The 25,930-nt window shown below is 41.5% G+C and overlaps 1 protein-coding gene across 3 annotated transcripts in view; it reads right to left on the reverse strand.

Annotated features, from left to right (window-relative positions):
• The window catches only part of LOC148010674 (GATA transcription factor 28-like), a 71,913-nt gene that overhangs the window by 34,561 nt on the left and 11,422 nt on the right, over positions 1-25,930 (reverse strand). For 2 of the 3 annotated variants that reach the window (XM_087671320.1, XM_087671318.1), the window contains exon 3: positions 11,881-12,419. In XM_087671320.1, the coding sequence (XP_087527446.1) occupies positions 11,881-12,321 (441 nt within the window). In that variant the 5' untranslated portion in view covers positions 12,322-12,419. Of the gene's footprint in view, positions 1-11,880; positions 12,441-25,930 lie in introns of all 3 variants that reach the window. The other variant, XM_087671319.1, reaches the window with a different exon arrangement.

Below are 25,930 nucleotides of genomic sequence, written 5' to 3' on the forward strand. Positions count from 1 at the left end.
TGTACATCTATCGCCTACAGCATAACATAAGTCAACATAAATATTGAGAAGCCAAATCAAGGAGCCAACCAACTGCTTGTAACGCATAGCATCCGCCAAAGGAGAATCAAAATGAGTTGTAGTCTTCCAGTTCGGATCCATGGGAGTTGTAATAGACTTGTAGCCCTCCATCTCACACGTAATCAAGAGCTCCTGCACATACCATTGCTGGGAAATCAAGATCCCCCTTAGAGTCTGATAGATCTCATGACCTAGAAAGAAGTGAAAAAGTCCCATATCCATCATCTCAAACTTTTTATGAAGTGCTGCCTTCGTCTGCCCGACCATCTTGGCATGGTCACTGAAACTAGCCTTCCTTCTCGGATAGGGTGGTTTAATCTGATTAAGCACTTAATTACAGCAATTAACAAATGAACATAAACTGAAATGCTCACTTTACCTTCACAAACTTGGACAGTGGACACCTTGTTGGCCCCAAAGCTGGCGCCTCTTTCGGTATTTCTTTAATTTCAATTGTTGATGGATAAATTACAAGCCGAGATTTCACAATCTCCTTGGCCAATTCAAAAGCCCCTTGTTGTTCCAATAATCAGCAAAGCATTCAAGCAAATTGCCCCTTGATTTTCACCGAGGACTTGCTCTAATGGAACCCCAACTGGTCAAATGCTGCCCCAAATTCACAATAGATGGGCTCGCATTTGAAATCCTCACAATTCCACGAATTTCCGGTGCTGATTTCAGTGTACAATGCCTTTGACTAATGGCACAGGTCCCAAGGTGGCTGCTATACCCTAATTACTGCTGTAATTTAGGGTTTACAGCAGTAAACTCTCTGATGTCCACCAAATTTGGCTGTACTCTACTACCAATGGCTGAGAATTGCTAAGAATGCTTGAGCATAGACTAGAGGAGATCAGAGAATGCTATAGAAAAAGAGAGAATCAGCTGAAATGCATATTTTGATTCATAGCTTTGATGACAAATCTAATGGCACCAACAGCTTCAAAAGGGGAGTAAAACACTAGCTCAGCTTGCGAGCCCTCCTCTTCTGTCGCCGCCTCTCTTGAGGCGGAAGAGAAATCCTATTGCTCCCTGTCCTATCGCGGCGCGCGATCAATGGTTGTCGCCTCTCTCAAAGCCAAATTTAATCACCTCCTCTCTCTCTACCAAGCTCCGAACGGCTGCAATTCAACTTCCATCACCCTCCAACAGCCTTCTCCCTAGTTGCATGGGAAAGTTTTGCCAAGTGGCAGCCTTCCTAATGCGTTTTCAGTCACCTCAGAATTAATTTCAGCCCTTTTGACCCTGCCCAAAACTAAGCATGCCCATCTGTAATGAAATTGGCTAGGCCATTTGCAACTTGGAGTGGTTCCCAACCTCTGTTGACTCTTAGACTAGTATTAATTAATTAATTAATGCTAGTCCCTAGTGTCACCACTGACACTTAATGGCCAAACAATTGTCCTAGGGTCCAACCTAGCATCAACTGACCACCAAAACCCAGTTGGCATAACTTAATACAACTTTTGCCTTTAACACCCACTACATCCTCGGGGTCCTTGGCCCGTTCCCATGAAATAACTGCCATGTGCATCACATGTGCTAAACAACCTTGCACATTTGATTAATAACTTAATCAAATGTTACTAGCAAGATTAAAGCATCTCAAAATTTCACATCCCCGTGATAATCACCTGTCACAATCAAGTCGTCCACATAAAGGAACAACAACACATGACCTCCATCTAAGGTGTGAACATAAAGCTAGGGGTCGGCCTTTGAATGCCAATACCCAAATCTCTCTTGGAGGAACGAGTCAATCTTCACATTCCAAGCACGGGGAGCCTACTTAAGGCCATAGAGGGCCTTCCTCAACCTGTATACCTTACCATCAGAAGAACTGAAGCCTGGAGGCTACTCAACCTAGATCTCCTCCTTCAACTCTCCATTCAAGAAGGCAGACTTCACATCCACCTAATAGACTGGCCATCTCCTATAGCTAGCCAAGGCAAGAACTACACGAATAGTAACCATTCGAGCTATAGGGGCAAAACTATCATGGAAATCAATGCTGCCAGTGTGCAAAATCTTTAGTAACAAGGCAGGCCTTGTGCTTGTCCAACGTGCCATCACTACGATACTTGGTCTTGAAGACCCATTTGACTCCAATGACCTTATGAGAAGGCTTAGGCACAAGGTACCAAGTGCCATTCCTCTCAATTGACTCCAGCTCTTGCTCTATCGCTCTCCGCCAATGATCATGTCGTAAAGCCTCCTTCACGGAGGTGGGCTCCCGATCCTGCATGGCACGAGTCATCAAATAGTAATTAGTATACACAAGCTCAATGTGGTGTGCCTAGTTCCTCCGAGAACACCACAGGCCATCCTACAACTGTCACTCCCCAAGGACCCCCTCAATCCATGCATCATGAAGAGTGTCATGAGCCAAACAAGGAGGAGGCCGGATCTCTCCTCATCGCTCTCCATCGGTGAAAGTCTCTGGAAGGTCCACTGACTCTGCAAAGTCAAAGCGGAAGCAGATTGAGAGAGAGAAAGCTGTGAGTTGAGAGCAAACACAGTGATAGAGGAGTTCAATGACACAGAGCTGAAGAGTGTTTGATAGTGATAGAGTGAGATTGAGTGGTTGAATAGGTGTGGTACACACAAAGAATAAAAGAATGTATTTATACTTAGGGTACGATACACTTACATCGGTTAGGATGGGTTCACATGTGTGAAGTAATATATACACGAGAGAGCACGTAAAGGGCTTTCACACCCAACAACCTCCCACTTAAAGGTTCTAAGTAAACCTTTAACCAACTCCCACAAGTCTAATGCAATTGCAAGACTTTTAGTGAGAGCATCTGCAAAGTTATCTTGTGATTTGATCTTAGTCAAAGTAACTAGACCATCATCCAGAACCTGTCTGATAAAATGATACCGAACATCAATATGTTTGGTACGTGCATGAAACAAGGCATTCTTAGCTAGGCATACAGCGCTCTGGCTATCACATCTAAGTACATGTGTTTTAGTGGGCAAGCCCAAAATCCTTGACCAAACAACCAAGCTAAACTGCTACTTTTGAAGCTTTAGTGGCTGAAATATATTCAGTCTCAATAGTAGAGAGTGCTACTATTTTTTGCAATCTAGAGTACTAAGAAACCACGCCATCCGTCAAGGTAAAGATATACCTGCTAGTAGACTTGTGAGTATGCAAGTCACCTGCCATGTCTGCATCACAATACCCCTGCAGATCCAACGTACCCTTGCCATAGCAAATACATTTTCTTTGTGTGCCCTTAAGGTACCGTAAGATACATTTCACTACTTCCCAATGTGCTTTGCCAAGATTTGACACGAACCTACTTACAACTCCCACTGCATAAGTAATGTCAGGTCTAGTAGCAACCATAGCATACATGAGTGAACCACAAGCTAAAGCATAAGAAACACCCTTCATAGTACTAGCTGCCTTATTATCTTTTGGGCAATCTGCTTTGCTAAGCTTAAGATAGGGTGAAAAAGGTACACCAAGAGGCTTAGCATTAGCCATAGAAAAACAATCAAGTACTTTGCTGATGTACTTTTCTTGTGAGAGAAATAAGAGTTGCTGATCTCTATCTCGTGTTACACGCATGCCCAAAATATGATCAGTTGCATCCAAATCCTTCATAGAAAAGGCTGAATTCAGCTGCTTTTTCAATGTATTAATCTAGCTTTTATACTTACCAACAATAAGCATATCATCCACATAAAGCACAAGTATAATAAGGCTTCCATCATCAGCCTTCTTAATATATAAGCAGTGATCTGCACTACTCATTTTAAAACCATGTGAGAGCATGAAGGCATCAAACTTTTTATACCATTGTCTAGGAGCCTATTTCAAACCATACAAGCTTCTCTTAAGCTTACATACCAAATGCTCCTTTCCATGTATAACAAAAACTTCGGGTTGTTTCATGTACAGCTCTTCTTCCAAATCACCATGCAGAAATGCAGTTCTAACATCCATCTGATCAAGTTTAAGATCCAGATGCTACAATGGCAAATAACACTCGAAGAGTAATCATTTTGACAACAGGAGAAAACACTTCCTGAAAATCAATGCCCTCCTTTCGTATATAGCCCTTAGCCACAAGTCTGGCTTTGTATTTGGGTTTGCCATTCACACATTGGATTTTATAGACCCATTTGTTAGGAATGGCTTTTCAATCGTTGGGCAATGCAACCAAATCCCAAGTATCATTCTAATACAATGACTTCATTTCTTCTTGCATAGCTAGCTGCCACTTTTTCATTAACTCACATGATAAGGTTTCTTTATACGTAAGAGGCTCACCTTCATCTGTGAGTAAAATGCAGTCCAAAGAAGGATCAAATCTTTCTATAAGTCTTCTAACATGTGTAGACCGTCTTACCCAATGATCTCTGTTATCATGTAATGGATTGACATCCAAGGGAATGTCAATGACCTCATTGTTTGGCTGTTGAACTGCATGTTCAGGTTGCTGTAATACAATTTCACGTTGCTGTAATTCAATTTCAGCATGCTTATTTTGGTGCTCAAGCTGATGTTTAGCCTCCCCTTGCAGCCCATTTTCATCTGGCTCAATGATGATACGCTGATTGTCATAATCAGCATCAAAAGGAGCTAAATCTTCAGTGGCTGATGGCTGCTCAAGTAACTGATCATGCTGAAATTTAACTTTCTTTTTATCTGAGTCATTAGATGTAACATTTTGCAACAGCTTTTACTCATTGAATATCACATCCCGGCTGCATAGCACCCTTTTTATGTTTGGAACCCAAACTCGATATCCCATTTCACCTTCATCTCCATAACCCATGAAGATGCCTCTATGAGATTTCACGTCAAGTTTGGTTCTGCTATCAACAAGTACATGTACATAGCATTCACAGCCAAAGACTCTTAAGTGGTCATATGAAGCAGGTTTGCCAAACCAAACCTCTTCAAGGATGCCACTTTCCAGTACACAATGTGAAGATCAATTGCAAATATGCACCGCAGTTTTAAGTGCCTCTCCCCAAAACGATTGTGAGAGATTAGCTGTGGACAGGATGCACCAAATCTTCTCACATAACGTATAACGTGCGATTCATTCGCTCAGCCACACCATTAGAAGATGGATTGTAAGGAGTTGTAAGCTCTCGTTTAATCCCATTGTCATCACAAAACTTATTGAATTCTTTAGATACATACTCTCCCCCATTATCTAACTGATGAGGGAGCAATCACAGCTCCGGAATCCTTTCAAATTTCTCCTTCTTCTCCTTTTCCTTCTTCTCCTTGTTGGGGCAATCCTTCTTCCAATGGCCTATCTTGCCACAGATATGACAAGTGGACTCCTTTTCCTTGTCCTTCTTTGATTTGTTCTCCTTCTCCTTTTGGTCCTTCCTCGTTTTCTAAGAGGACTGACCCACCAATGCCTCCAATGTAGAAGCATTGATCTCTTTCAACTGCTCCTCTTGGTCCAAGACCATGGGAACCAACTCCTCCCAACGAAGAGTCTTCGATCGTCCTAAAGCAATCAAGGCGAAATAAAAACCATTGAGACGTGGTGGTAACTATCAAATAAGAGTTATTGCCATGTCTTCAAAGGTGATTACCTTATTTCTCCTTATTCTACAAATCCCCAAAAGTGATTCCACGTCTTTGCCTCGCCTTTCTTTGTGCACCCATCTCTACAAAGAACATTTCTCGTCCTACCTTTAGTATTATGACAATTTCTTGAAATTCTATTTCTTTGGAGAATGTTGGAGCTCAATTGGGAATGTGCAGCAACAATTCGAGTGTATGAGAGTGACGGCAAGAGTCAAAGAGGGAGAGTCAAAATACGATAGATTTGAGTGTACCAGCAATGTGTTGGTACACAAAATAAAATGTATTTAAACTTAGGGCATATTAAGGGTGCATTCACATGTATAACTAAATAGTGTATGTATACTATACACGGAGGTCAAACGAGCCTTTATCCCAACAACCTCCCACTTAAAGATCTGAAGTGAATCTCTAACCAAATTCCACTAGTTGTATGCAATGCTCATGCTGAGCTTTGCTTAGACTTTTAGTGAGAACATTTGCAAGGTTGCCCTTTGTTTTGATCTTGGTCAATGTGATTATACCATCTACTAAAATCTGTCTGATAAAATGATATCGCACATCTATATGCTTTGATCTTGGTCAATATAATTCTACCATCTTCTAGAACCTGTCTGATAAAATGATATCGCACATCTATATGCTTTGTGCATGAATGATACATGGCATTCTTAGCCAAATACACAGCACTCTGGCTATCACATCCCGAAACTGCAGTACCCATAGATATGTCGAGATCCTCTACAAGTCTACTCAACCATATAGCTTCCTTAGAAGCTTCAGTAGCTGATATGTATTCAACTTCAGTAGTACACAATGCAACGATGTTCTGCAACCTGGAACACCAAGAAACAACCCCAACAGCAACTGTAAAGACATACCCACTAGTAGACCTACGAGTATCCAAGTCACCTGCCATGTCTGCATCACAATAACCATGCAAACAAAGTGCATCCTGCCCATAGCAAATACACTTTCTTTATGTACCCTTGTACCTTTTCAATGTACTTTTCTTGAGATAAAAACAGCAATTTCTGCATTCTATCTCTACAATCCTTCTGCCCAAAATATGCTCTACATTCCCCAAATCTTTCATGGAGAAAGCTCATTTCAACAGATTTTTAAGAGTATCCAAGCTAGTTTTTCTTTTCCCAGCCAGCAACATATCATCCACATACAAAACAAGTATGATGGGGCTGGCGTCTGTATCATTTTTCATGTACAAGCCATGATCTGCATGGTTGCGTGTAAACTCATGAGATAGCATAAAAGTGTCAAACTTTTTGTACCACTGCCGTGGTGCTTGCTTCAACCCATACAGACTGCATCTTAGTTTACACATCATCTGCTTCTTTCCAACAACTATAAAGCCCTTAGGTTGTTTCATGTAGATTTTCTCATCAATGTCACCATGCAAGAAAGTTGTTTTTACATCCATTTGATATAGCTCTAAGTCCAATACAACAATGAGAGCAAAAAGCACACGTACAGTGGTCATCTTCACAACAGGTGAGAAGACCTCTTGGAAGTCAATCCCTTCCTTCTGTGTATACCCTTTAGCAACCACTCTTGCCTTGTACTTGGGTTTCGGTTTCCCATCAACTGTCTTTACTTAGTAAATCCATTTGTTTGAAAGCTTCCTTCCTTTGGGCAACAACACAAGATCCCAAGTATCATTTGCATATAGAGATTTAATCTCTTCCTACATAGCTAGCTCCCACTTGTTGATTTCGCATGACTTCACCTCTTTGTATGTAAGAGGCTCACCCTCATCTGTAAGAATCACATAATGCAAGGAGGGATAAAACCTATGTGGTTGCCTTCTTACTGGTATAGACCTTCGTATCCAATGATCAACATTTTTAGAAATTGGATCGACATCTGAAGGTATATTATTTTCAGCATTTATTGGCTGCTGTAAGGTATTTTCAGCATGCAGTTCATGCTGTATAGCACCTTCATTTTCATGACCTCCTTGTGCTCCTATTTGCTGTCCATCATCATCTTGCTCAAAAATAACCGGCTGATCATCGGTTTCAGCCTATGGTATAGCACCATGAGGCTCATTTTTTGAAGTAATATGTGGCTGCAAATTCTAAAATTTGACATTTTTCATATCTTCATTAGAGGCTGAAGTACCTTTCAGCAATTTTGCCTCATTAAACACAACATTACGGCTGCGAATAATTTTCTTGGATTGAGGTAACCACACTCTATAGCCAAATTCACTCTCATCACCATAGCCCATGAAAATGCCTATGGTGGATTTTGGGTCAAGTTTGTTCCTCAGCTCATCTCTAACATGCACAAAAGCATCACAACCAAATATGCGTAAATGGTCATATGAGGCCGATTTGCCAGACCAAACCTCCTCAAGGATGCCATTATTTAAGGACCTGTTTGGAGAGCGGTTGCAAATGTGAACCGCAGTTTTGAGTGTCTCTCCCCAAAATTCATGAGGGAGATTAACAGTGGACAGCATGCACCGCACTCTGTCACATGAAGTCCTATTATATCTTTCAGCCACTTCATTTGAAGAAGGGTTGTAAGGAGCTATAAGCTCCCTCATAATTCCATGCAAGTCACAAAAGGACTTGAATTCAATAGATGTGAACTCACCCCCATTATCAATTCTAACGCATTTCAACTTTCTACCTGTTTGAGTGGTCACAAATGCATGAAAAGTTTTAAAAACAACAAATGCTTCACTTTTTTTTTTCAATAGGTATATCCAAATCTTTTTTGGAACAATCATCAATAAAGGAGATAAATTAAGGAGATAAAATATGCAACACCACCCAACGATTTCATGGGCATACTACATACATCAAAATGCACTAAGTCCAAGACATTGGACCTAGGAGAGACACCAAAGTAAAAGGAATTTTTTATTTGCTTTCCAAACTGACACTCGTTACAAAAGTCAAGTTTAGAGCTTTTTTCATCAACCCTCTTCAGAGTGGTAAAGATATCAAGTCCTTTTTGCTCATATGGCCTAACCTCTTAAGCCATAACTCCAAGTGATTGCAAATTTCAGCAACTGCAAGAAACTTGCCATTCAAAGCTTTACGGTGCAAACAATACAAAGTGCCCTTCCTGATTCCTTTTGCAATCAACATAGAACCCTTTTTCACTTTTCACAATCCACCACCAAACAATGTAGTGTAACCATGCAAGTCAAGCTGACCAATAGATAGTAAACTCTTTTTAATGCCAGGCACATATCTGACATCTTTCAACACAAGCTCTTGCCCATTGTCTAAAGACAAGTGTATAGTGCCAATCCCATCAATGTTGCAAGCATGGTTATTTCCAAGATACATCTTTCCATAACTGCCTGCATTGAACATAACAAACCACCAAGGTCTACCAAGAGTCAAACAATATCATGATCAAAAAGATCGCCCTCAACTTATCATCAAAGTCCAAATTTGCATCTTTGAGCTGATTTAAAATCCCTGTAAATGCACTAAAGTGCTCAATTGCAAACTTTAACTCATCCAATCGCATATTCACCAACTTGCGCATTAAATGCACTTGATTAACAGGTGTGGTGATCTCATAGGTAGTTTTCAGCTTCTCCGATATTGCATAACTTGTGTCTAAACCCTTAATGCCTATCAAGATGTCATCAATGACACCCATCTTTATGTAAGCCACAGCCTTTTTATTTACTCTGGCCCAATCTGCATCAAATATTAGTGTGGGTTTATCTTCTTGCAAAGCATCCTCACAATCCTTTAGGAACAAAATACCTTGCATACGGTCTTTCCAAAGGTCAAAGCCATGACCATCAAACCGTTTGATTTCCATCAAACTCTTGATGTCTAAACTAGAAGAAGGTGCAACCATTTTATCATGAACACAAGAGTAAATTCCCCTGAAAGGCAAAAGCACAAGTTGAACCAGTAAACACACTGTTGTTCTTCCTCAACCAGGAATAAATCTCTGCTGTTTGTACATGAACCAACCACCACACGGGCAAAAATGCAGAAATTCACCAAATTCTGCACAAACCCCCAAAATTTCAGGTCCAAAGTGCATAAAGATCAGCCAATCTGACCCAACTGAGCAAAATTTTACCAATACATGAAAAGCCCCAATTTTATGGGATCCAATGTCAAAAAAATTTACTCAAAAGAGTGAAATTCTGACAAATTTGGCAAGGTCACAACATGCAATGTCTGAAATTTTTGACCTGAATGTCTTTGCCAAGCATAGACAAGATTAAATCTAGTAAAAGCCCCAAATTTCTGGCTCAAATTTGCACAGATCAGAAACTTGTGCTACCACGCATGAACCCCCGTTAGAGAGAGGAATAGAAGGAATTTGAAGCTTTCCCGTTGCATGCATCGTCTGCCTGACTGTTGCCCTATCGCCTACTCATGCACAACGGACCTGTCGCCTGTTGGTCGGGCTGGCACCTATTGACTGTCACATGCAGTCTATCTACAACCCACTCTAAGTTGAGAACCCGCAACTCCTGCTCAACTGACTTTCTTATGCCTCAAGGTGTTCGCAAGCTGCCCTTGATCTCAGGAAGTATGCACTCTGAATGGCATCTTGTAAGTTGACGCTCTTTGAGGTAATGGAATGGGACAGCCAATTTCCTCAGATAATCTCAGATGCAACACCTAGCGCTAGGGTTCTACTCAATAGGGCAAGTGGTGAATCCTCTATAGATGGTGGTGGGGGTTTAAAAGGCAGCCTGTGAGTATCTATTGTATGCTGCTATGTGTACTCATTGCTAGCAACTAAGGTCGGGTCAGTGCATTCTAGTGCCTATGAAGCTCCTAAAGATAAGAGTCCCATGCATCCTTGATCAAAGAAGGCCATGATCTAGCAAGGGGGAGCGAACCCCTCATGGAAAAGCCAATGGTAGCACCCTCATATCTCATAGTAGGCATGGCATCTACATATGTGATGCTCCTCTATCTCCATTTCCAATCAACGCCTTTGACACACCCTATCATCCTCTCTCTCTCAAGTCTCAACCTATCTCAGCTCGGAGCTACTGTAGGGAGACCTGCATCTTGCACATGGCACACCGCATCCCAAATGATGTGCACATGCATGTATCTTGGCCTGATGATAGAGCCATCCTCAAAAAGCTAAAGGAGATGGCCCTTGTAGAAGGCCATCTTCATGCAAAGTATTGGATGTGGGGAAATCCGTGTCCTCCCAATCCCTATCCACACGATGTCCATCCTAATTGTTGCATCTCCTCCAATATACGAAAAGAAACTATTGCTTAGATGACAAAGACATGCCAATCAAATAGGGGATTTCTGCTTTCCTCTACAATAGGAGAGAATTGATGCATCAAATATTAGTTCACATGGTTAACGCACCAAATGTTAGTTCGCATGGTCTTGTAGCACAAAAGCTGAACACAGAGTCATAGAAGCCACAGACAGCAGTGTAAGGTGTGTCATCATTTGTAAGGTTCCAACGTGATCGGCCAGCCAGCAGTCAATGTTGGATCAGCATTCCACCACATAAGAATCACGTGGCAGGCTGGAAAGCGCACGTATTGATGTGTAAACAACAACATTGGAACCCCAGGATAGCAGACAACAGCAGTCAGAGCAGTCAGAGAGGGAGCATAGGATGCATTTTGTAGCAAGCAGGTCCAGAATACTAGCATTTGGTGATGTGGCAACAGCATGGACAGCTGGAGCAGTCAAGACAGTCACCTGGAGCCTATGTTTTGCAGCAAAGCAACATGCAGCAGCAAAAAAGAATGCTAGGCAGCAAAGTAGTCATAGTCTGATAGGGCTAGCAAACAAAGGTTGGGCACTGATGGCCCAAGAAAGGCTGGAACAATGATGTCACAGGGATGAAAGTGAATGTTCCCCCTGGGCCACATTTATAAAGTGTTGTGGGACTTTTTTGCTGCCAACCTGAAGCAAAAGAGAAAATTCAATTTCCAAGTTTTGGGGCTATACAAGAGCTGAATGAAGGGCCAACAAATGTGTTATAGTTTTTCATTGCTTAACACCATTCCTGATATGATTATGACAACAAAAACCAGAAATCAGATGTTGAATGTCTGGATCTCAAAGGCATTAGCAACAGCATTGAAATAATTTCCCTGACAGCTACAAGAGAAGTCCACAGTAAATGCAAAATCCTTCTCACAACTTCAGAACTGAAAGTGCATGACGATGCAAGAGAGACACACTTAAAACAACTATATGCCAGCAAATCAGTCAGCTTCCAATCAAATAAAACATAGTTCAGCAGAAAACCTTTTCTGGTGGCACTGTATCGAAGACATAGACTTCCCCTTGGTATGAGAGGGTAAGCTGATTAGTGCCTGGAGCTCGAACTGCTAGAGCAGATTGTGGATCCCCATGGTGACCTCCATCTGAATGCATTTCTGCTTCTTCTAGCCCCTCATCCTCTCCAGCCTCATCCTCTGGCTCATCACCCAAACCATTCTCATCACGATGTGTCACGTGTCCATGAACATGAGGATGCATGTAACGAAGCTGCATGTGCCCATGATCTCCTAGATGCCCCTGTGCCTCCCTTGGGACATCATGCATGTCATGCATGTGAACATGATGATGGCTGCTTATATGTGCATGAGGCATAGCATGGGTATGCCCATGACTGTGAGCATACATTGATTGGTGGCCATGACCATGGAGGACTTGAGATTCAGGAGCATGATCTCCGTCTGACATCTTGGTTTAAGAACCCTGAAGAACATGTGTCATTGATTTCTAATCATAGATCCTCTTCACTGTGCAGCACCGTGGATGGGCAGATTACCAGATACGTCCTGAGTCACCACCACAATCAACTGTAAACACCAAGACAAACAGAAGTCCAAAACTGAAGCAGCAAGCAACAAAGTTCCACGCAATAAGGAAAAAGAACAGAAGCAAACAATACATTGATGAATATGGATGATTCCAAATTGACAAATTGAAAACAGAGAGGGTAGATTAGAAACAGTTTCACTGAGGTGTGCAAAAATAAACCAGAGATGTCAGGCTATGAAAATCAAGTAAAAATCAGTAACCATCTTACATAAGTGATTTGCATATGCCAAGGACCAAACAAGGGAAATTAAATTGTTTTTGCTATAATTGGTGAGTAAAAACATATGACGAGCTTGCTTGATGTGAATTGACTTGATCATTTGTGGAAAGTTTCTTCACCTTCAAGACTTTTACATCCTTGTATTGTCTTTCCATAAGCACATCAATACACATGATTTACACTCTCATCATCAATGTTTGTTACCTTATTTTGAATTACATCAGATCCTCAAGTTACCAAATTTCCAACAAATAAGTCCCACGGCAAGGATCAATTGGAAACCAACACAATTGCAGTAGAGACAAATCGAAAAGAGCTGAGGCCTAAATCTGTGTTTCTACTTAGGTAATAGAATCTATAAAGAGAAAAATCATCAGATAGGTGTACCACATGGCCACCTTGATGATTAGCAGAGAACCTGAAGGATTGAAGAATCTTTACCGATAAGCCTCAAATAACTACATAAATGCCCTTTACTTTCTACTTGGCGGTAGGCATTGATCAAGCTATATACACCCAATTAAAAAGGACATAGGAAAAAAAGTCTAAGAGAAAAACTTGTATTTTCATTGTACACAGCCTAAGATCAATTGTCCTCATCTCAAAGACGGAGGACCCAAAAAAAAAAAGGCAAGAAAAGCAGCTGCTAGTACACACCATTTAGATGCTAGCTCAGAACAACTCGCCCACGTATTAGAAGTCATGGTGTAAAATGTGGACAGAATAACAATTGTTCTATTTCCCCATTTACATGCTAGCTCAAGATTACTCCCCCAAGTACTAGAATTCATGGTGTGTTAGCCACTAAACTTAGGATCCACCCAAGACACAACGGTTTGATGCTCTTTGTATTCACACCAGCACAATCTGATTTTTCATTCATTATCTCATCATTTTGAGTTGTCTTCACCTTGAGTTCTATTGTACTCACTGCAATCTTGTCATACACTTTTGAGTTCTCATTCTCTACTCAAGCATTTATTTACAATAACATGTGCATAGAATGTCACAACTGTTCTATTCCACCAGTTTTATCTCAACCACGTTTGGATCCCAAGCTTTGACTGGAATGCATGATTCTAAAAAAGACAGTTATAATTGATGACAATGAAACACAGTGCTGTTTTCTGCTGTTGCAGGTCTGTCATCTGTTGTTGCTGACCATCCATGACTGGTGCCACCTGATTTCAGCCTGGTGACACCTGTCTGCTGCACACTGGCCTGATCATCACCTACTACAGCCAGTGTTTAATGCTCAGCTGCCTGGGTTTCCTGTTCTGCATTATTTTATTGCTGGTTTTCTGCATTTAATGCTTGACAAGTCTGTGTTTCTGTACTGCTGCGTTTACTGAATTTACTGTATCTACAGGCTGGGCAACAGCATTTTCAGGCTTCTAACACTATTTCCTGGCTGTAATCAACCTTCTTTCCCTGTTTTTGCAGTCATTTTGTGATCAGCTTATCTCTACACTGCACAGGAACTTGTGCAAGTCCAATCTGTGCTGTGTTTTGGCTGTGCTCTCTCTGATTTTTTTATTTGCTTATCTTCTCTTCCTATCCTCCCCCAAAGGCATCCCCATGTTGCTCTACCGATGATAAACTTCATGGCCCTAAATATCTCACATGGAGTGCTATCATGAAAGCATGGTTTGTGCAAAAGCAATTACAGTACGTTGTCTTAGGAGCTATTGAGCAGCCCCAACCTCCCCCTCCTCTTCCAAATGATTGGGACCCTATCAACCATGAGGAAGTTGTTCTTACATAAGATTACAATGATGCCCGTGCTTATTCTAATCTTCTCCACTACATTTCTAAAGAGGTTCTCCTAGCAATCACCACCTGTAGAGCAGCTTCGACGGTGGGGGAGAAGCTTCAAATATTATACAAGGCTCCCTTGACCATGTGTGCAATTACCCTCTATGGACAGCTCTAGCAAATGAAGTTTTGAGCCTAAAGATATTGTTCACTCTTTCTTGCTTCGAGTTACACAGTTACAAGATCAACTGCCACACGTGCAATTCGCACTTCCGAAGGCTCGTATTGTGGGAACTATGCTCTATAAGATGCATAGAGTAATGCTACATAATGAGAATGCACATGCAACAGGTGCCACTTGGACAATGTCCCTCGTGGAGAAATTGTTCACTTGCCCAAGCATCCTTTTACAATGATGATGATGATGATGATGATGATGATGATCATGCAATGCAAAGGGGAAGTGCAATAAGGAAGGGAGGCCATTGTCAAGAACAAATGCCAAAACCTATACAATACCAAGAAAGGGAAGGAATCCCCTCTCAACCATGGATTGTCGATATTGAAGGAGGAAGAGGAACCTAATGTTGGTCTTTGTGTGGTACCGAGAACCATGATAAATCTAATGATGAAGCTAGACTTGATACCCCTTAGCCGAAATAGTCAAAGGAGAATTAGCCATTTGGCATGTGAAACATACTCGAGAAAGGACTCATGTGTTGACCAAGTGGCATAGGCACGCTCGAAACTCAACCTTGGGAGAGGGCTTCATGCTAGACGAGAAGTGCTAGGATAGTAGTCCACCATGCAAATGGATCTAATGCGTGAAGAAGGAAGATCTAAACCTCCGCAACTAGAAGAGCGGGGAAAAGTCAACCACCAAGACTATCGGGATATGCTCATACTCGATCTTGAGAGATGGCTCCAATGCTAACCAAGTGTTGTAGGCATGCATGAAACTCAACCTCAAGAGATGGCTCCTGTAACCGGCCTTCCTTCTTGGAATGGGTGGTAATAACCTGATTTAAGAGTTAATTACAGCAATAAATAAGTGCACATAAAATGAAATACACACTTTACCATAACATTCTTGGACAGTAGACTCCCTGTTGGCCCAAAACTGGCGCCCCTTGTGGTATTTCTTTAGCTTTCATTCAATTGGAAGGAGTACAACTTGAGATTCTTTAATCTCCTCCTGCTAACCAATTGCTCTTGCTGTCATAAATGACCAGCAAGCCTTTTGGGTCATTTGCCCCTTGTATCACCTAGGACTTCTTCTCCAATTTGACCCTTGGCTGGCCAAATGCTGCCCCAAATCAATTTGGGATGGGCTGGCTCCTGAAATCCCTTGATAATCTTCAATTATCAGCTGCTGATTTCAGCCCCTTGAGCCTTCAATCTCTGGCACAAATCCCAAGGTGGATGCTAAACCCTAATTTTTGCTGTAAATTAGAGTTTACTGCAGAAATTACAGATCAGCCCACCAAAAATGGCTGAAATCTCCTCCAAATGGCTAAGAATTGCTGAGAATGATTGAGCACAGGCTGAAGGAGATGAGAGAATACTATAGAGAGAGAAAATTCTGAGATCTATCGCGAAGAACTGATCAAAATCAACTGCTGCCCTGCTGTACTAGCCCCAAACGGATGCACCAACAACAATAGGAGCATCAGAGACTGTGATCTTCAGGAGAAAGTACATCAACAGCAATTGCCAACTTCCCAAGGTCAAGCATATGCAATCTCCATCACCAAAATGGTCTCCAATGGCTGGGAAATGGCCCCAAAAGCTGGCAGCAACAATCCAACAGCTCCAAAATGAAAAAACGAGATTTCCCTCTTCCTTCAGCCCTATTTAGCATTTCCTCCACTTGCATGGAAAAGTTTTGCCAAGTGGCAGCTTTCTTAATCCATTTTCAGCAATTTCCAATCATTTAATTAATTTTCAAAATTAATTCTGAAAATTAATTAAGCCCTTAATCCATGCCCAGAAAATTGACCTTGCCCATTCGAAAATTAATTGGCTAGGCCATTTGCAACCCAAAGTGATCCCATACATTAATTGACCCTTGGACAAGCATTAATCCATTAATTAATGCCTAGTCCCTAGTATCACCAATGAAACTTAATGGCCAATTAATGGTCCTAGGGGCAAACTGACATCAAAATTCAACTAGAATCTAACAAGTGTAACTTGTTACAACTTTTGCCTTTGACACCCATCTTTTTCACAGGGTCCTTTGGCCTTCAACTGTGAAAAAGTAGCTTGCATCTCACATGTGCAACACATGTGTATCTTTTAATTGCACATTTGATTAATCCTTTAATCAAATGTCAATTAAACATAAGCAAAGCATCAAAGTTTCACGTCCTCATGACAGCTCCCATGCTAGTCAAGAATCCAAAGGCACATCCACCAAGGTAGTAGTCCACTTATCATGAAAAGAAAACAAACTAGTAGTCTAGGAAGGAACCGTTAATTGAGAAAAAAACACCTCAACCAATAGCAAAGAAAGACGAATGCCAAGATAAGGGAAAAGGATGCCGATCTCAAGAGAGAAGATACTATCTCCTTCTTCATGCTGATGGAAACAAGAATTTTAAAAAAAAACCTTTAGTCTGGATAAAACTAGTAATATAGTTGCAACGTTAGTCCTATAACTAAAATACAAAACCCAACATGAAACAAACCTACGTACCAACCGGTTCATGTTGAGATGTTTTGAATGTTGTAAGCGTGATATGCAACAGAAGTGAATGAAAGAAGGAAGTGTGCAACAAAAGACCTAAAAAAGTATGGCTCACCCTAAGGAAAACTAGCCTAAGATCACTAAGGATGACCTAGCCTAGGGGAAGGTAATGACTAATCCAATCGAGAATACTATGAGGCACTCACTAAGGGGGAGATCTAGGATACACCGCATCGATGGCCAGCCACTAATGAGCATGGATACCAGGGGTGGAGAAACTGCGCTACCTCCCCCCTCTCCACCTCTTTATACCGGCACTACCACTGTCGAAAGGGACTAAGGTTGATTTAGGAATAGGGATTGAATTCAACTTTGGTGTTGGCAGGAGACCCTTGGAGACCCTTACCTAAGGATGAGGTGATTTTTAGTGTGGGTCTAGGACCCTTGGCCTTTAAGCAAAAATTGTTATCTGTATGGTTGGATTTCTCGCAAAATGTATAGAACACATTCTTTTTAGGTAAGTGCAAGGAGAGTCTTTGCAAGGATGTGAGTATGCCAATCCCTTTTCCTTTCAAAGAAGCAAATTGAGCGTCAGCATCATCAAAACCTTGTTCATGTTAGGGTCTATTAGGAAAGACAGGACTAGGTCAAAAGGTGGAGATGATTCCTTTCCACTCCTTGTTTTCTTCAAAGAAGAAGGTGACTCATCAGCACAAGCTGAGGATCTATGTATTTGAACAACCAAGGAGGGTGGTACAATGGCAAGAGAGACATTTCCCACACACCACCACCAAAGGATACAAAATAATGCACTTGCGCATGTGTAAGGCATAATGTTAAAGAGTTGCATTCGCACTAACGATATACCAAGGTATTTAAGTGTCCCACGATGGCCTAAAACCTTGGTCTGCATCAAAGAAAACGTGCACTAAGAATGGACAACCTATTGTAGGTCTAAAGTAAGGGTCTAGAAAATAATAGGAATCTAAATGTGAAGTGAAACTGGAAGGGAAGGGCAGGAATGTGAAGGTGAATGGCAAGCACCAAAATCATACTCAAATAAAACAAAAGGACAAAGGATTACATTGTGGAATATCTGCAATCAACCTTTCTTCTCAGATGCAAATGTTTGTAGTGACCGGGAGGCACGAAAATCGAGATAGTAGGTGTTCGTTATGTGCGGAGAGACAGAGAGAGTGAGAGAGAGCAAAGGAGAGTGTGTGCACAATTCTTGGGTACAATGGCAAGTGTACCTCTTTAGGTTTTTAGATATATATATATATATATATATATATATATATATATATGTGTGTGTAAGTACAAACGCTATGGGTGTGTTCACACCCGAGCACATTAAAACGCACGAGGGCTTTTATTTCCAGCAACTCCCCACCTAAAGACAATTTGCCTTAAGAAAAAAAAAAGAATCAGCTAAGTCTAAGTATGTACAAAGCTGAAATACATATATCTATCCAACTCCCATCATCTGTCGGCAATGAGCAAACCGCTCTACCGGAAGACCCTTCGTGAGAAGGTCTATAGGATTATCATCTGTATACACTTTGACAAGCTCAATGCTCTTGTTGTCAAGTACATCTCTAATGAAGTGGTACTTCACCTATATGTGCTTTGTCTTTGCATGAAAGACAGGATTCCGTGCTAGCATGATAGCACTCTGACTATCACAATGGAGAACATGTAACTTTCTAATGCCAAGCTCTCCCACCAGACGTGAAAGCCATAAAGCCTCAGTGACAGCCACATACTCTACCTCTGTAGTAGACAATGCAACACACTTTTGTAGCTTGGAGATTCAAGAGACTGCTCCTCCTATAAAAGTAAACACATGCCCAAAAGTGGACTTTCTGCAGTCTGCATGACCAACATAGTCTGCATCCGAAAAGCCAACAACAGATGCCTTCTGCTTTCCAAAGCAAATGCACAACTCCTTTGTGCCTTTGAGGTATCTTATAATACCTTTCACTGCTCCCAATGCTTTTTTCCAAGGTTTGCCATGTATTTGCTAACCACTCCCACTGCAAAGGCAATGTCAGGACGTGTAGCAATCATAGTATATATCAAACTGTCAACAGTTGAAGCATATGGTATCTTGGCCATTTCAGCCTTCTCATCATCAGATGTAAGGCTATCCTCTGCACTGAGTTTCACATATGAAGACAATGAAACCCCAATTATTTTTCCCCCCCTCCATATTGAAAAGCTGCAAAACCTTGGAGATATAGGCTATCCTCTGCACTGAGTTTCACATATGGAGACAATGAAACCCCAATTATTTTTCCCCCCCTCCATATTGAAAAGCTGCAAAACCTTAGAGATATACTCCTGCTGAGATAGATAGAGCAATCCTTTTGACCTATCTCTGAGTATTTCCATACCAAGAATGTGATTTGCATCACCAAGATCCTTCATGTGAAAGCTGCCATAAAGACTTTGCTTTAGTGAATCCAAGGCATGAGTATCCCTGCCAGCAATCAACATGTCATCAACATACACAACCAAGATAATCACGCTGCCAACTGTTGCCTTCTTAATGTACAAGCAGTGATCTACTTGACTTCTATAGAAACCTTCATATGCATAAATGTATCAAAAGTATAATACCATTCACTTGGTACTTGTTTCAGTCCATACAAATTTCTTTTGAGTTTACATACCATCTTCTCTTTCCCTTTTTCCACAAATCCTTCAAGCTGCTGCATATATATGTCTTCATACAGATCACCACATAAGAATGCAATCTTTACATCCATCTGTATGAGCTCCATATCTTTAGCTGCAACCAAGCCCAAAATGGTTCTCAATGTAGTCATTTTGACTACAGGAGAAAATATCTCATCAAAGTGAATTCCATCTTCCTGCTTGTACCCTTTCGTAACCAATCTTGCTTTGTACTTTGGTGAGGAACCAAAAGTGACCATCTTGTAAACCCATTTGCATGGAAGAGTTTTCTACCCTTTAGATAACTACACCAAGTCCCAAGTGTCATTTTTCTCAAGAGATTCCATCTTTGACAACATGGCTTTATAACATTTCTTGTTGTCTTATATGTCCATTGCTTCCTTGAAGCACAACGGTTCACCACACTCTATCAACATGACATAATCAGCCACATTGTTTGCACCCGGAACAAATCTGTTAGATTGTCTAGCAGCCCTAGACGATCTCCTAACCCAATGGTCATTGTTTACTGGCTATTCTTGCAAATTTCCATTTTTCAAAATGCTATCCTGGCATTACAGCCTATAAATCAGCATTAACAGCTTGCTGTCCTGACTGTTCTTGCACATGTAGTGGCTCATTATCATAGGCAATAGTTAGCTGATCATTTCCAACATCATTTCTTGCATTTACAGGTTCATTTACAGCAAGTATTTGTTGCTGTATAGTGGGCACATTTTGCTATCCAAAAGGTATTTCTGCCCAGAATACAATCCTATGGACCTCCTTAGTCTTTTCGGGCTGTTTGTGCATGCCATCTTCCCAGAAGATAATGTTATTGCTACATACTATTTTCCTTTTCTCGAGATCCCACAATTTATAACCCATTTCACCCTCGTCACCATATCCTAGGAAAATACATTTTACAGGACTTTGGCTCAAGTTTGCTGCATTTTTCTTTACGAATGTGCACAAAAGCCTCACAACCAAACACTTTCAAATGAGCATATAAAGGTGGCTTGCCCGACCACACTTCTTGGGGAACTCCCCCCCTCAAAGACCTGTTTGGTGACCGATTAATTAAGTGAACGGCTGCCATAAGAATCTCTGCCCAAAAACCATGGGGTAATGCAACATGAGACAGAATCGTACAGACCTTATCCTATATAGTCCGATTCATACACTCTACAACTCCATTTTAGGACGGATTATGAGGGGCAATGAGATCCCTCTTTATCCCTTTGCTGTCACAAAATGCTTGAAAGGCCTTGGACACATATTCCCCACCATTATCAAAGCCAAGACATTTAAGTGTCTTATCTATCTGATTTTCAACCAATGCTAAGAATTTTTTAAACTTGTCAAACACTTCATCCTTGCTACGAATAGGATAAACCCATATCTTCCGTGCAACATCATCGACAAAGGTAACAAAATATTTATTTCCCCCTAAAGATAATCCTAACATTTGACATACATCCAAATGTACTAACTCTAGAGGAGAAGATTTCAAAGAAAGAGACTTTATGAGACGTCCGTGCATGTTTGCCATATATACAATGATTACAATGCTCAAAATCAGCATAACGAAGACAAGGCAAGTAACCCAAAAGAGAGAAAGCACTTTCATTCATGTTTAACTCATGTGTCCCAACCAACCATGCCACAAAGAAACACTTGGCTGCTCGGTCACAGCAACAATATGGTCACGCACACTAGATACATGAAGTGGATACAAAGTATCACTATTGCAACCTCTGGCAATCACTCTTAATCCCTTATAGATCTTCCATTTTCCATCGCCAAAGGTGGTATCAAAACCATCATCATCTAGCTGCCCTATACTAATCAAGCTCCTCTTGAGCTGAGGTACTTGCCGTACATGCTGAAGTGTAAAGACAGAGCCATGCTGAAACTGTAACTGCACGCTGCCAATACTTGCAATCTCACATGCATAGTTGTCCCCAAGATGGACAACACCATGTCGATCCCCTGCATAGGCAGAGAACCACTCACGATGAGGGGTAACATGAAAGGAAGCACATGAATTGAGAATCCAAGTATGCATGTCATCATCTGTATCTCCAAGTAAAGCATGTGCACCAAAGTGTGAAGAGACAAAGAGAACGTCACTCTCACTATCACTATCATGAGTGACTACATTCACCTCTTCAATTTTTACACTGCTCTTTTTAGGCTGACTGTCCTTCTTCTCTTCCTTGCTATCATCTGTCTTCTTGCCTTTTTCTTTCTCTTTCTTCCATTTATAGCAATCACGTTTAAAGTGACGCTTCTTATCACAATGATGACATTCAACATCTTTGCCATGTGATTTACTACGTCCCTTGCTATCATATTTGCCCTTTTGTTGTGATCTGCCCCTAGTATGCAAAGCACTGGAAGACTTACTGGAAACATTGTTCTGCCAATTCATTTTTCCCATAAGTAGAGCACTCTCTACATCAACATACAAAAGGATCACATTAGAATTGCTCATAGTAGTCCTGAATGTATCCCAACTCTCTGAGCAGAGTGCAAAGCAAGAAAGTAGCCTTAAATCCCTCATCAATCATGAACTTCAAGGCAACCTATTGGCTGAAAATGGAGTTAAACTCACTCAAGTGAGTAGACATTGTTGTACCCTCGTTCATAAGCAAATCCATAAGCTTTTTCAGCCAATATACTTTGCTTGCAGCACTCTTCAATGCATACAGTTCTTCCAGTCTAGTCCATATAGCATATGCAAAATCCAAACCTTCAATGTTGAACAGCAAGGCATCAAAAATCGATAGCTCTATGGTTGAGCGTGCAAGCTCATTTAACTCGTCCCAATCGTCCTATTCCATGTCTATGGGCTTTGCCCCTTTGGTTTTGATCGGCTTTGCCTGCTTCTTTTGCAACAAGATATTGTAGCACTGCTTTTGCCAAACTGCAAAGTTATGTGCACCTTCAAGCTTCTTTATGTGCTTCTTTATGAGAAATCCCAAATTTTAGTTGCAATTTCTGTTGATCATGTACCCACGGGCATAAAATTTGACACAAACGGTCAAAAGCCCCAAAATTTTAGTGCTCAAAGCATCAACCACACATCTGCATTTTCTCTGTCATGCATAGAACAGGCCAATTTTGTCAAAATAGAGCAATTTCAGCAAAACCCCCAAATTTTACCAAGTGTTGATGTCCAAATTGTGTGGAATTCAACCTGCATGTACATAAACTGACCAAATGCTGCATAGATTTTGCCCAAACTGCAAAAGCCCCAAATTGTACGGGGTCCAATATGCATCAATGTCGAGAAATTGGGTAAATTTCAGCCCAATTTGTACATGTACATGAAAAGCCCCAAATGTCAAGGACAAAATGCCACAAATCCCTGTAATTTCTGAGATAGATATCACTGTTGCATCTTACTCACACCAAATCTGGACAAATCCCCAAATTTTCCAAGTCCTGCATGCACTAATTTCAGTGAAATTGACAAAATTTCACTAAATGTGAAAAACCCCAAAATTCCCGGGTAAAGATGCACCGACTTTGCAATTTCTGAGTCAGATTGTCCAATTCTGCGTTAAGATCCCCAAATTCAGGAAAAGCCCCAAATTTTTGGACCTAAACCTGCATAGATTTGCACACTGTGCTTGCGCGCATGAACACCCGGAGGAGAGAAGGCAAATTCAAGGAGATTTTGAAGAAATAGAATATCTCCCCTTTTTTTTGTTTGAAAGATGTGACGGGTCCATTGACCCCGTTTGACTGTCCCGCCATGCGCGACCTGTCCCGACAACTACTGCCTGCCCACTGCTGCACGCGCTGTCCGTTGGACCTGTCCGTCGACTGCCTGCTGTGGCGTGGTCGTCGCCTAGTCGCCTGCAGCCCTGTGGTCGTCTCCTGGTCGCCTACAGTTGTGTGATCCTCTGCAGCCCGTCAAGCTTGCAAACCAGATTGTCCATCGAACGTTCCACCTGGGCTGCGACCTGTCGACAGCTGCCTGACCGCCGCATTAGTCCCGTCTAACTGATGTTGACCCCTCAATTCTGTTCGCACGCTAGCAAGCGCACTATTGTTTGCTTCGTCTCGAGAAGTGTGCACTCCTTGCTACTCTGATACTAGTTTGTAGTGACGGGTTAGGCACGGAGATCGAGACAGTTAGTAGTTACGCACAGTCAGATATATATATATATATATATATATATATATATAGAGAGAGAGAGAGAGAGAGAGAGAGAGCACAAGCAGAGAGTGAGCACGTTTGTAAGTACAGTGACAAATGTGTACCTTTAGGTTTTTAGATAGAGATATATGTGTAAGTACAAGTGCTAAGGGTGTGTTCACACCCGAGCACATTTAAAGGCACAAGGGCCTTTATTCCCAACATTTACAACCATTAACTCCTTGCATTGTGCAACAGTTTTCCAAGTTTTTCTTTGCTGTCTTTGCCTCTTCTCAGCCCTATTTTCAGATCTGTCCCTCTTTTTAGCCTTTGAAAACTTTGTGAACAGCTTCTCATCATCATCTTGGAAGCCTAAATCTTTTCCACGCAGCAAAGCATCAGCTGTACTTGCCATCACTATGCGTTGTGACATGTTGGTCATGGAGGTCTTTATTCAAAAATTCCTAATTCCTTTAGAACAGTACTTCTCTACTTACTCGTGAAAAAGGACACCTCAATAAGAAGTAACATGTTGCAATGCATCCAAAAACTTCTTGTATTGCTCCAAATTTTTGCATTGTGAATCATGATGCATCCAACTTATTCCAAACAGTATATCCACTTCAAAGGTACTCGCCAACCAATCAGAAGCAAACATTTGCTTAAATTGTATCCATGTTGACAATTCTCTACCTTGAATTAGAAGTGAGGACCACCACTACCATGCATTCCCCTTCTACAATGTATTTCCCTTCAAGAAAGTGGTTGCCTTTCAAATCTTAGAGTATTCGGTGAAATTACCTCCCAAAGAGGCTACATCAAATTGTGTTAGAATTTGCCAATTCAAGGAAGTGCCCAATGTAATTTGTGTGGCATGCACACTTATTAGAGTGTCAAAGTGTGGTGTGTCTTAGGACTTTAAATGCAGTGACACTTGGCTCTAAAGTTAAGTTAATCCAACTCTAGTTAGAGTGTGGGAGGTCGCTTAGGTCAACCTTAGACATTGGTTGTACTTTCTACTTTTATTCTACCATTCACACTTGTGGGCTAATACTCTTGAACTCACACCATCTATTGTTCACTATTCACTCATTTCTCTCCCCTCCATGGCCAATTGCTTCTTATATCACAACCACACACATGGGTTTCATCTCATCAACGCCAACCGGTACCAACTCGTGTGGAGGAGGAGTTGTCCACCCAATATCGCACTACTACTGCCCTAGCAGCCATCATCACCCACTGCTACCTTGTGCGCCACTAGCCTGAAGTCAACACCCAACTCCAATCGCTACCGCCTCTACCTTGTCAATCTGCTTCTTAAAAATGCAGAGCAGCATCATTGCTGCTCTACCTATTAACAGCTTGAACCGCCACCACTCAGTGTTCCCCAAAGCACCACTGCCCAGCCACTTGCTACATCTGCAACTCCACTTCCCAATTTGCTTTTTGCCTGCAGCTGATGCCTCGCTAACACTGCTCTTGCAGTGCCATCGCGACCTATTCTTGCAACGGTGGTGCCCCAAACTGCACACTACATGCACCACTCTGCCTAACTGCCTACTCCTTGGCCACCACACCACCACCCGCAATCTGCACTACCAGCTATGCCACCTTGTGCAGCCCTTTGTGCACCTCAACCGCCCAACACGCATCCCGAAGAGGTGAAAGCACACAAATCTTTGGGGCTTTTGCCTGATTTAAAGTCCCATGAGCAAATCTTCATTGAAATCGCCAATATTGAGCAATTTCTTCAACATTTCAGTGAGAGGGGCTTTTGCAATTTTTAGATCCAGCATGCATCCTAAGATGCAGGGAATTTACCAGTCACTATCAACATGCATCTTGAGGCAACATTTCAATGAATCCTGCAGCTGTAAGTATAAAATCTGTTTGATTTCTCAAAATTTCTTTTGAGGAAATTCGAAGTTTTTATGTTTCACGTGTTCCAAAATAGCAAATAGGACCTTTGCAT

The sequence above is a fragment of the Lygodium microphyllum genome, chromosome 29 (assembly GCF_053477565.2).
Source record: "Lygodium microphyllum isolate KBCC chromosome 29, Lygodium_microphyllum_v1.1.10, whole genome shotgun sequence".
Lineage (NCBI taxonomy): Eukaryota > Viridiplantae > Streptophyta > Polypodiopsida > Schizaeales > Lygodiaceae > Lygodium > Lygodium microphyllum.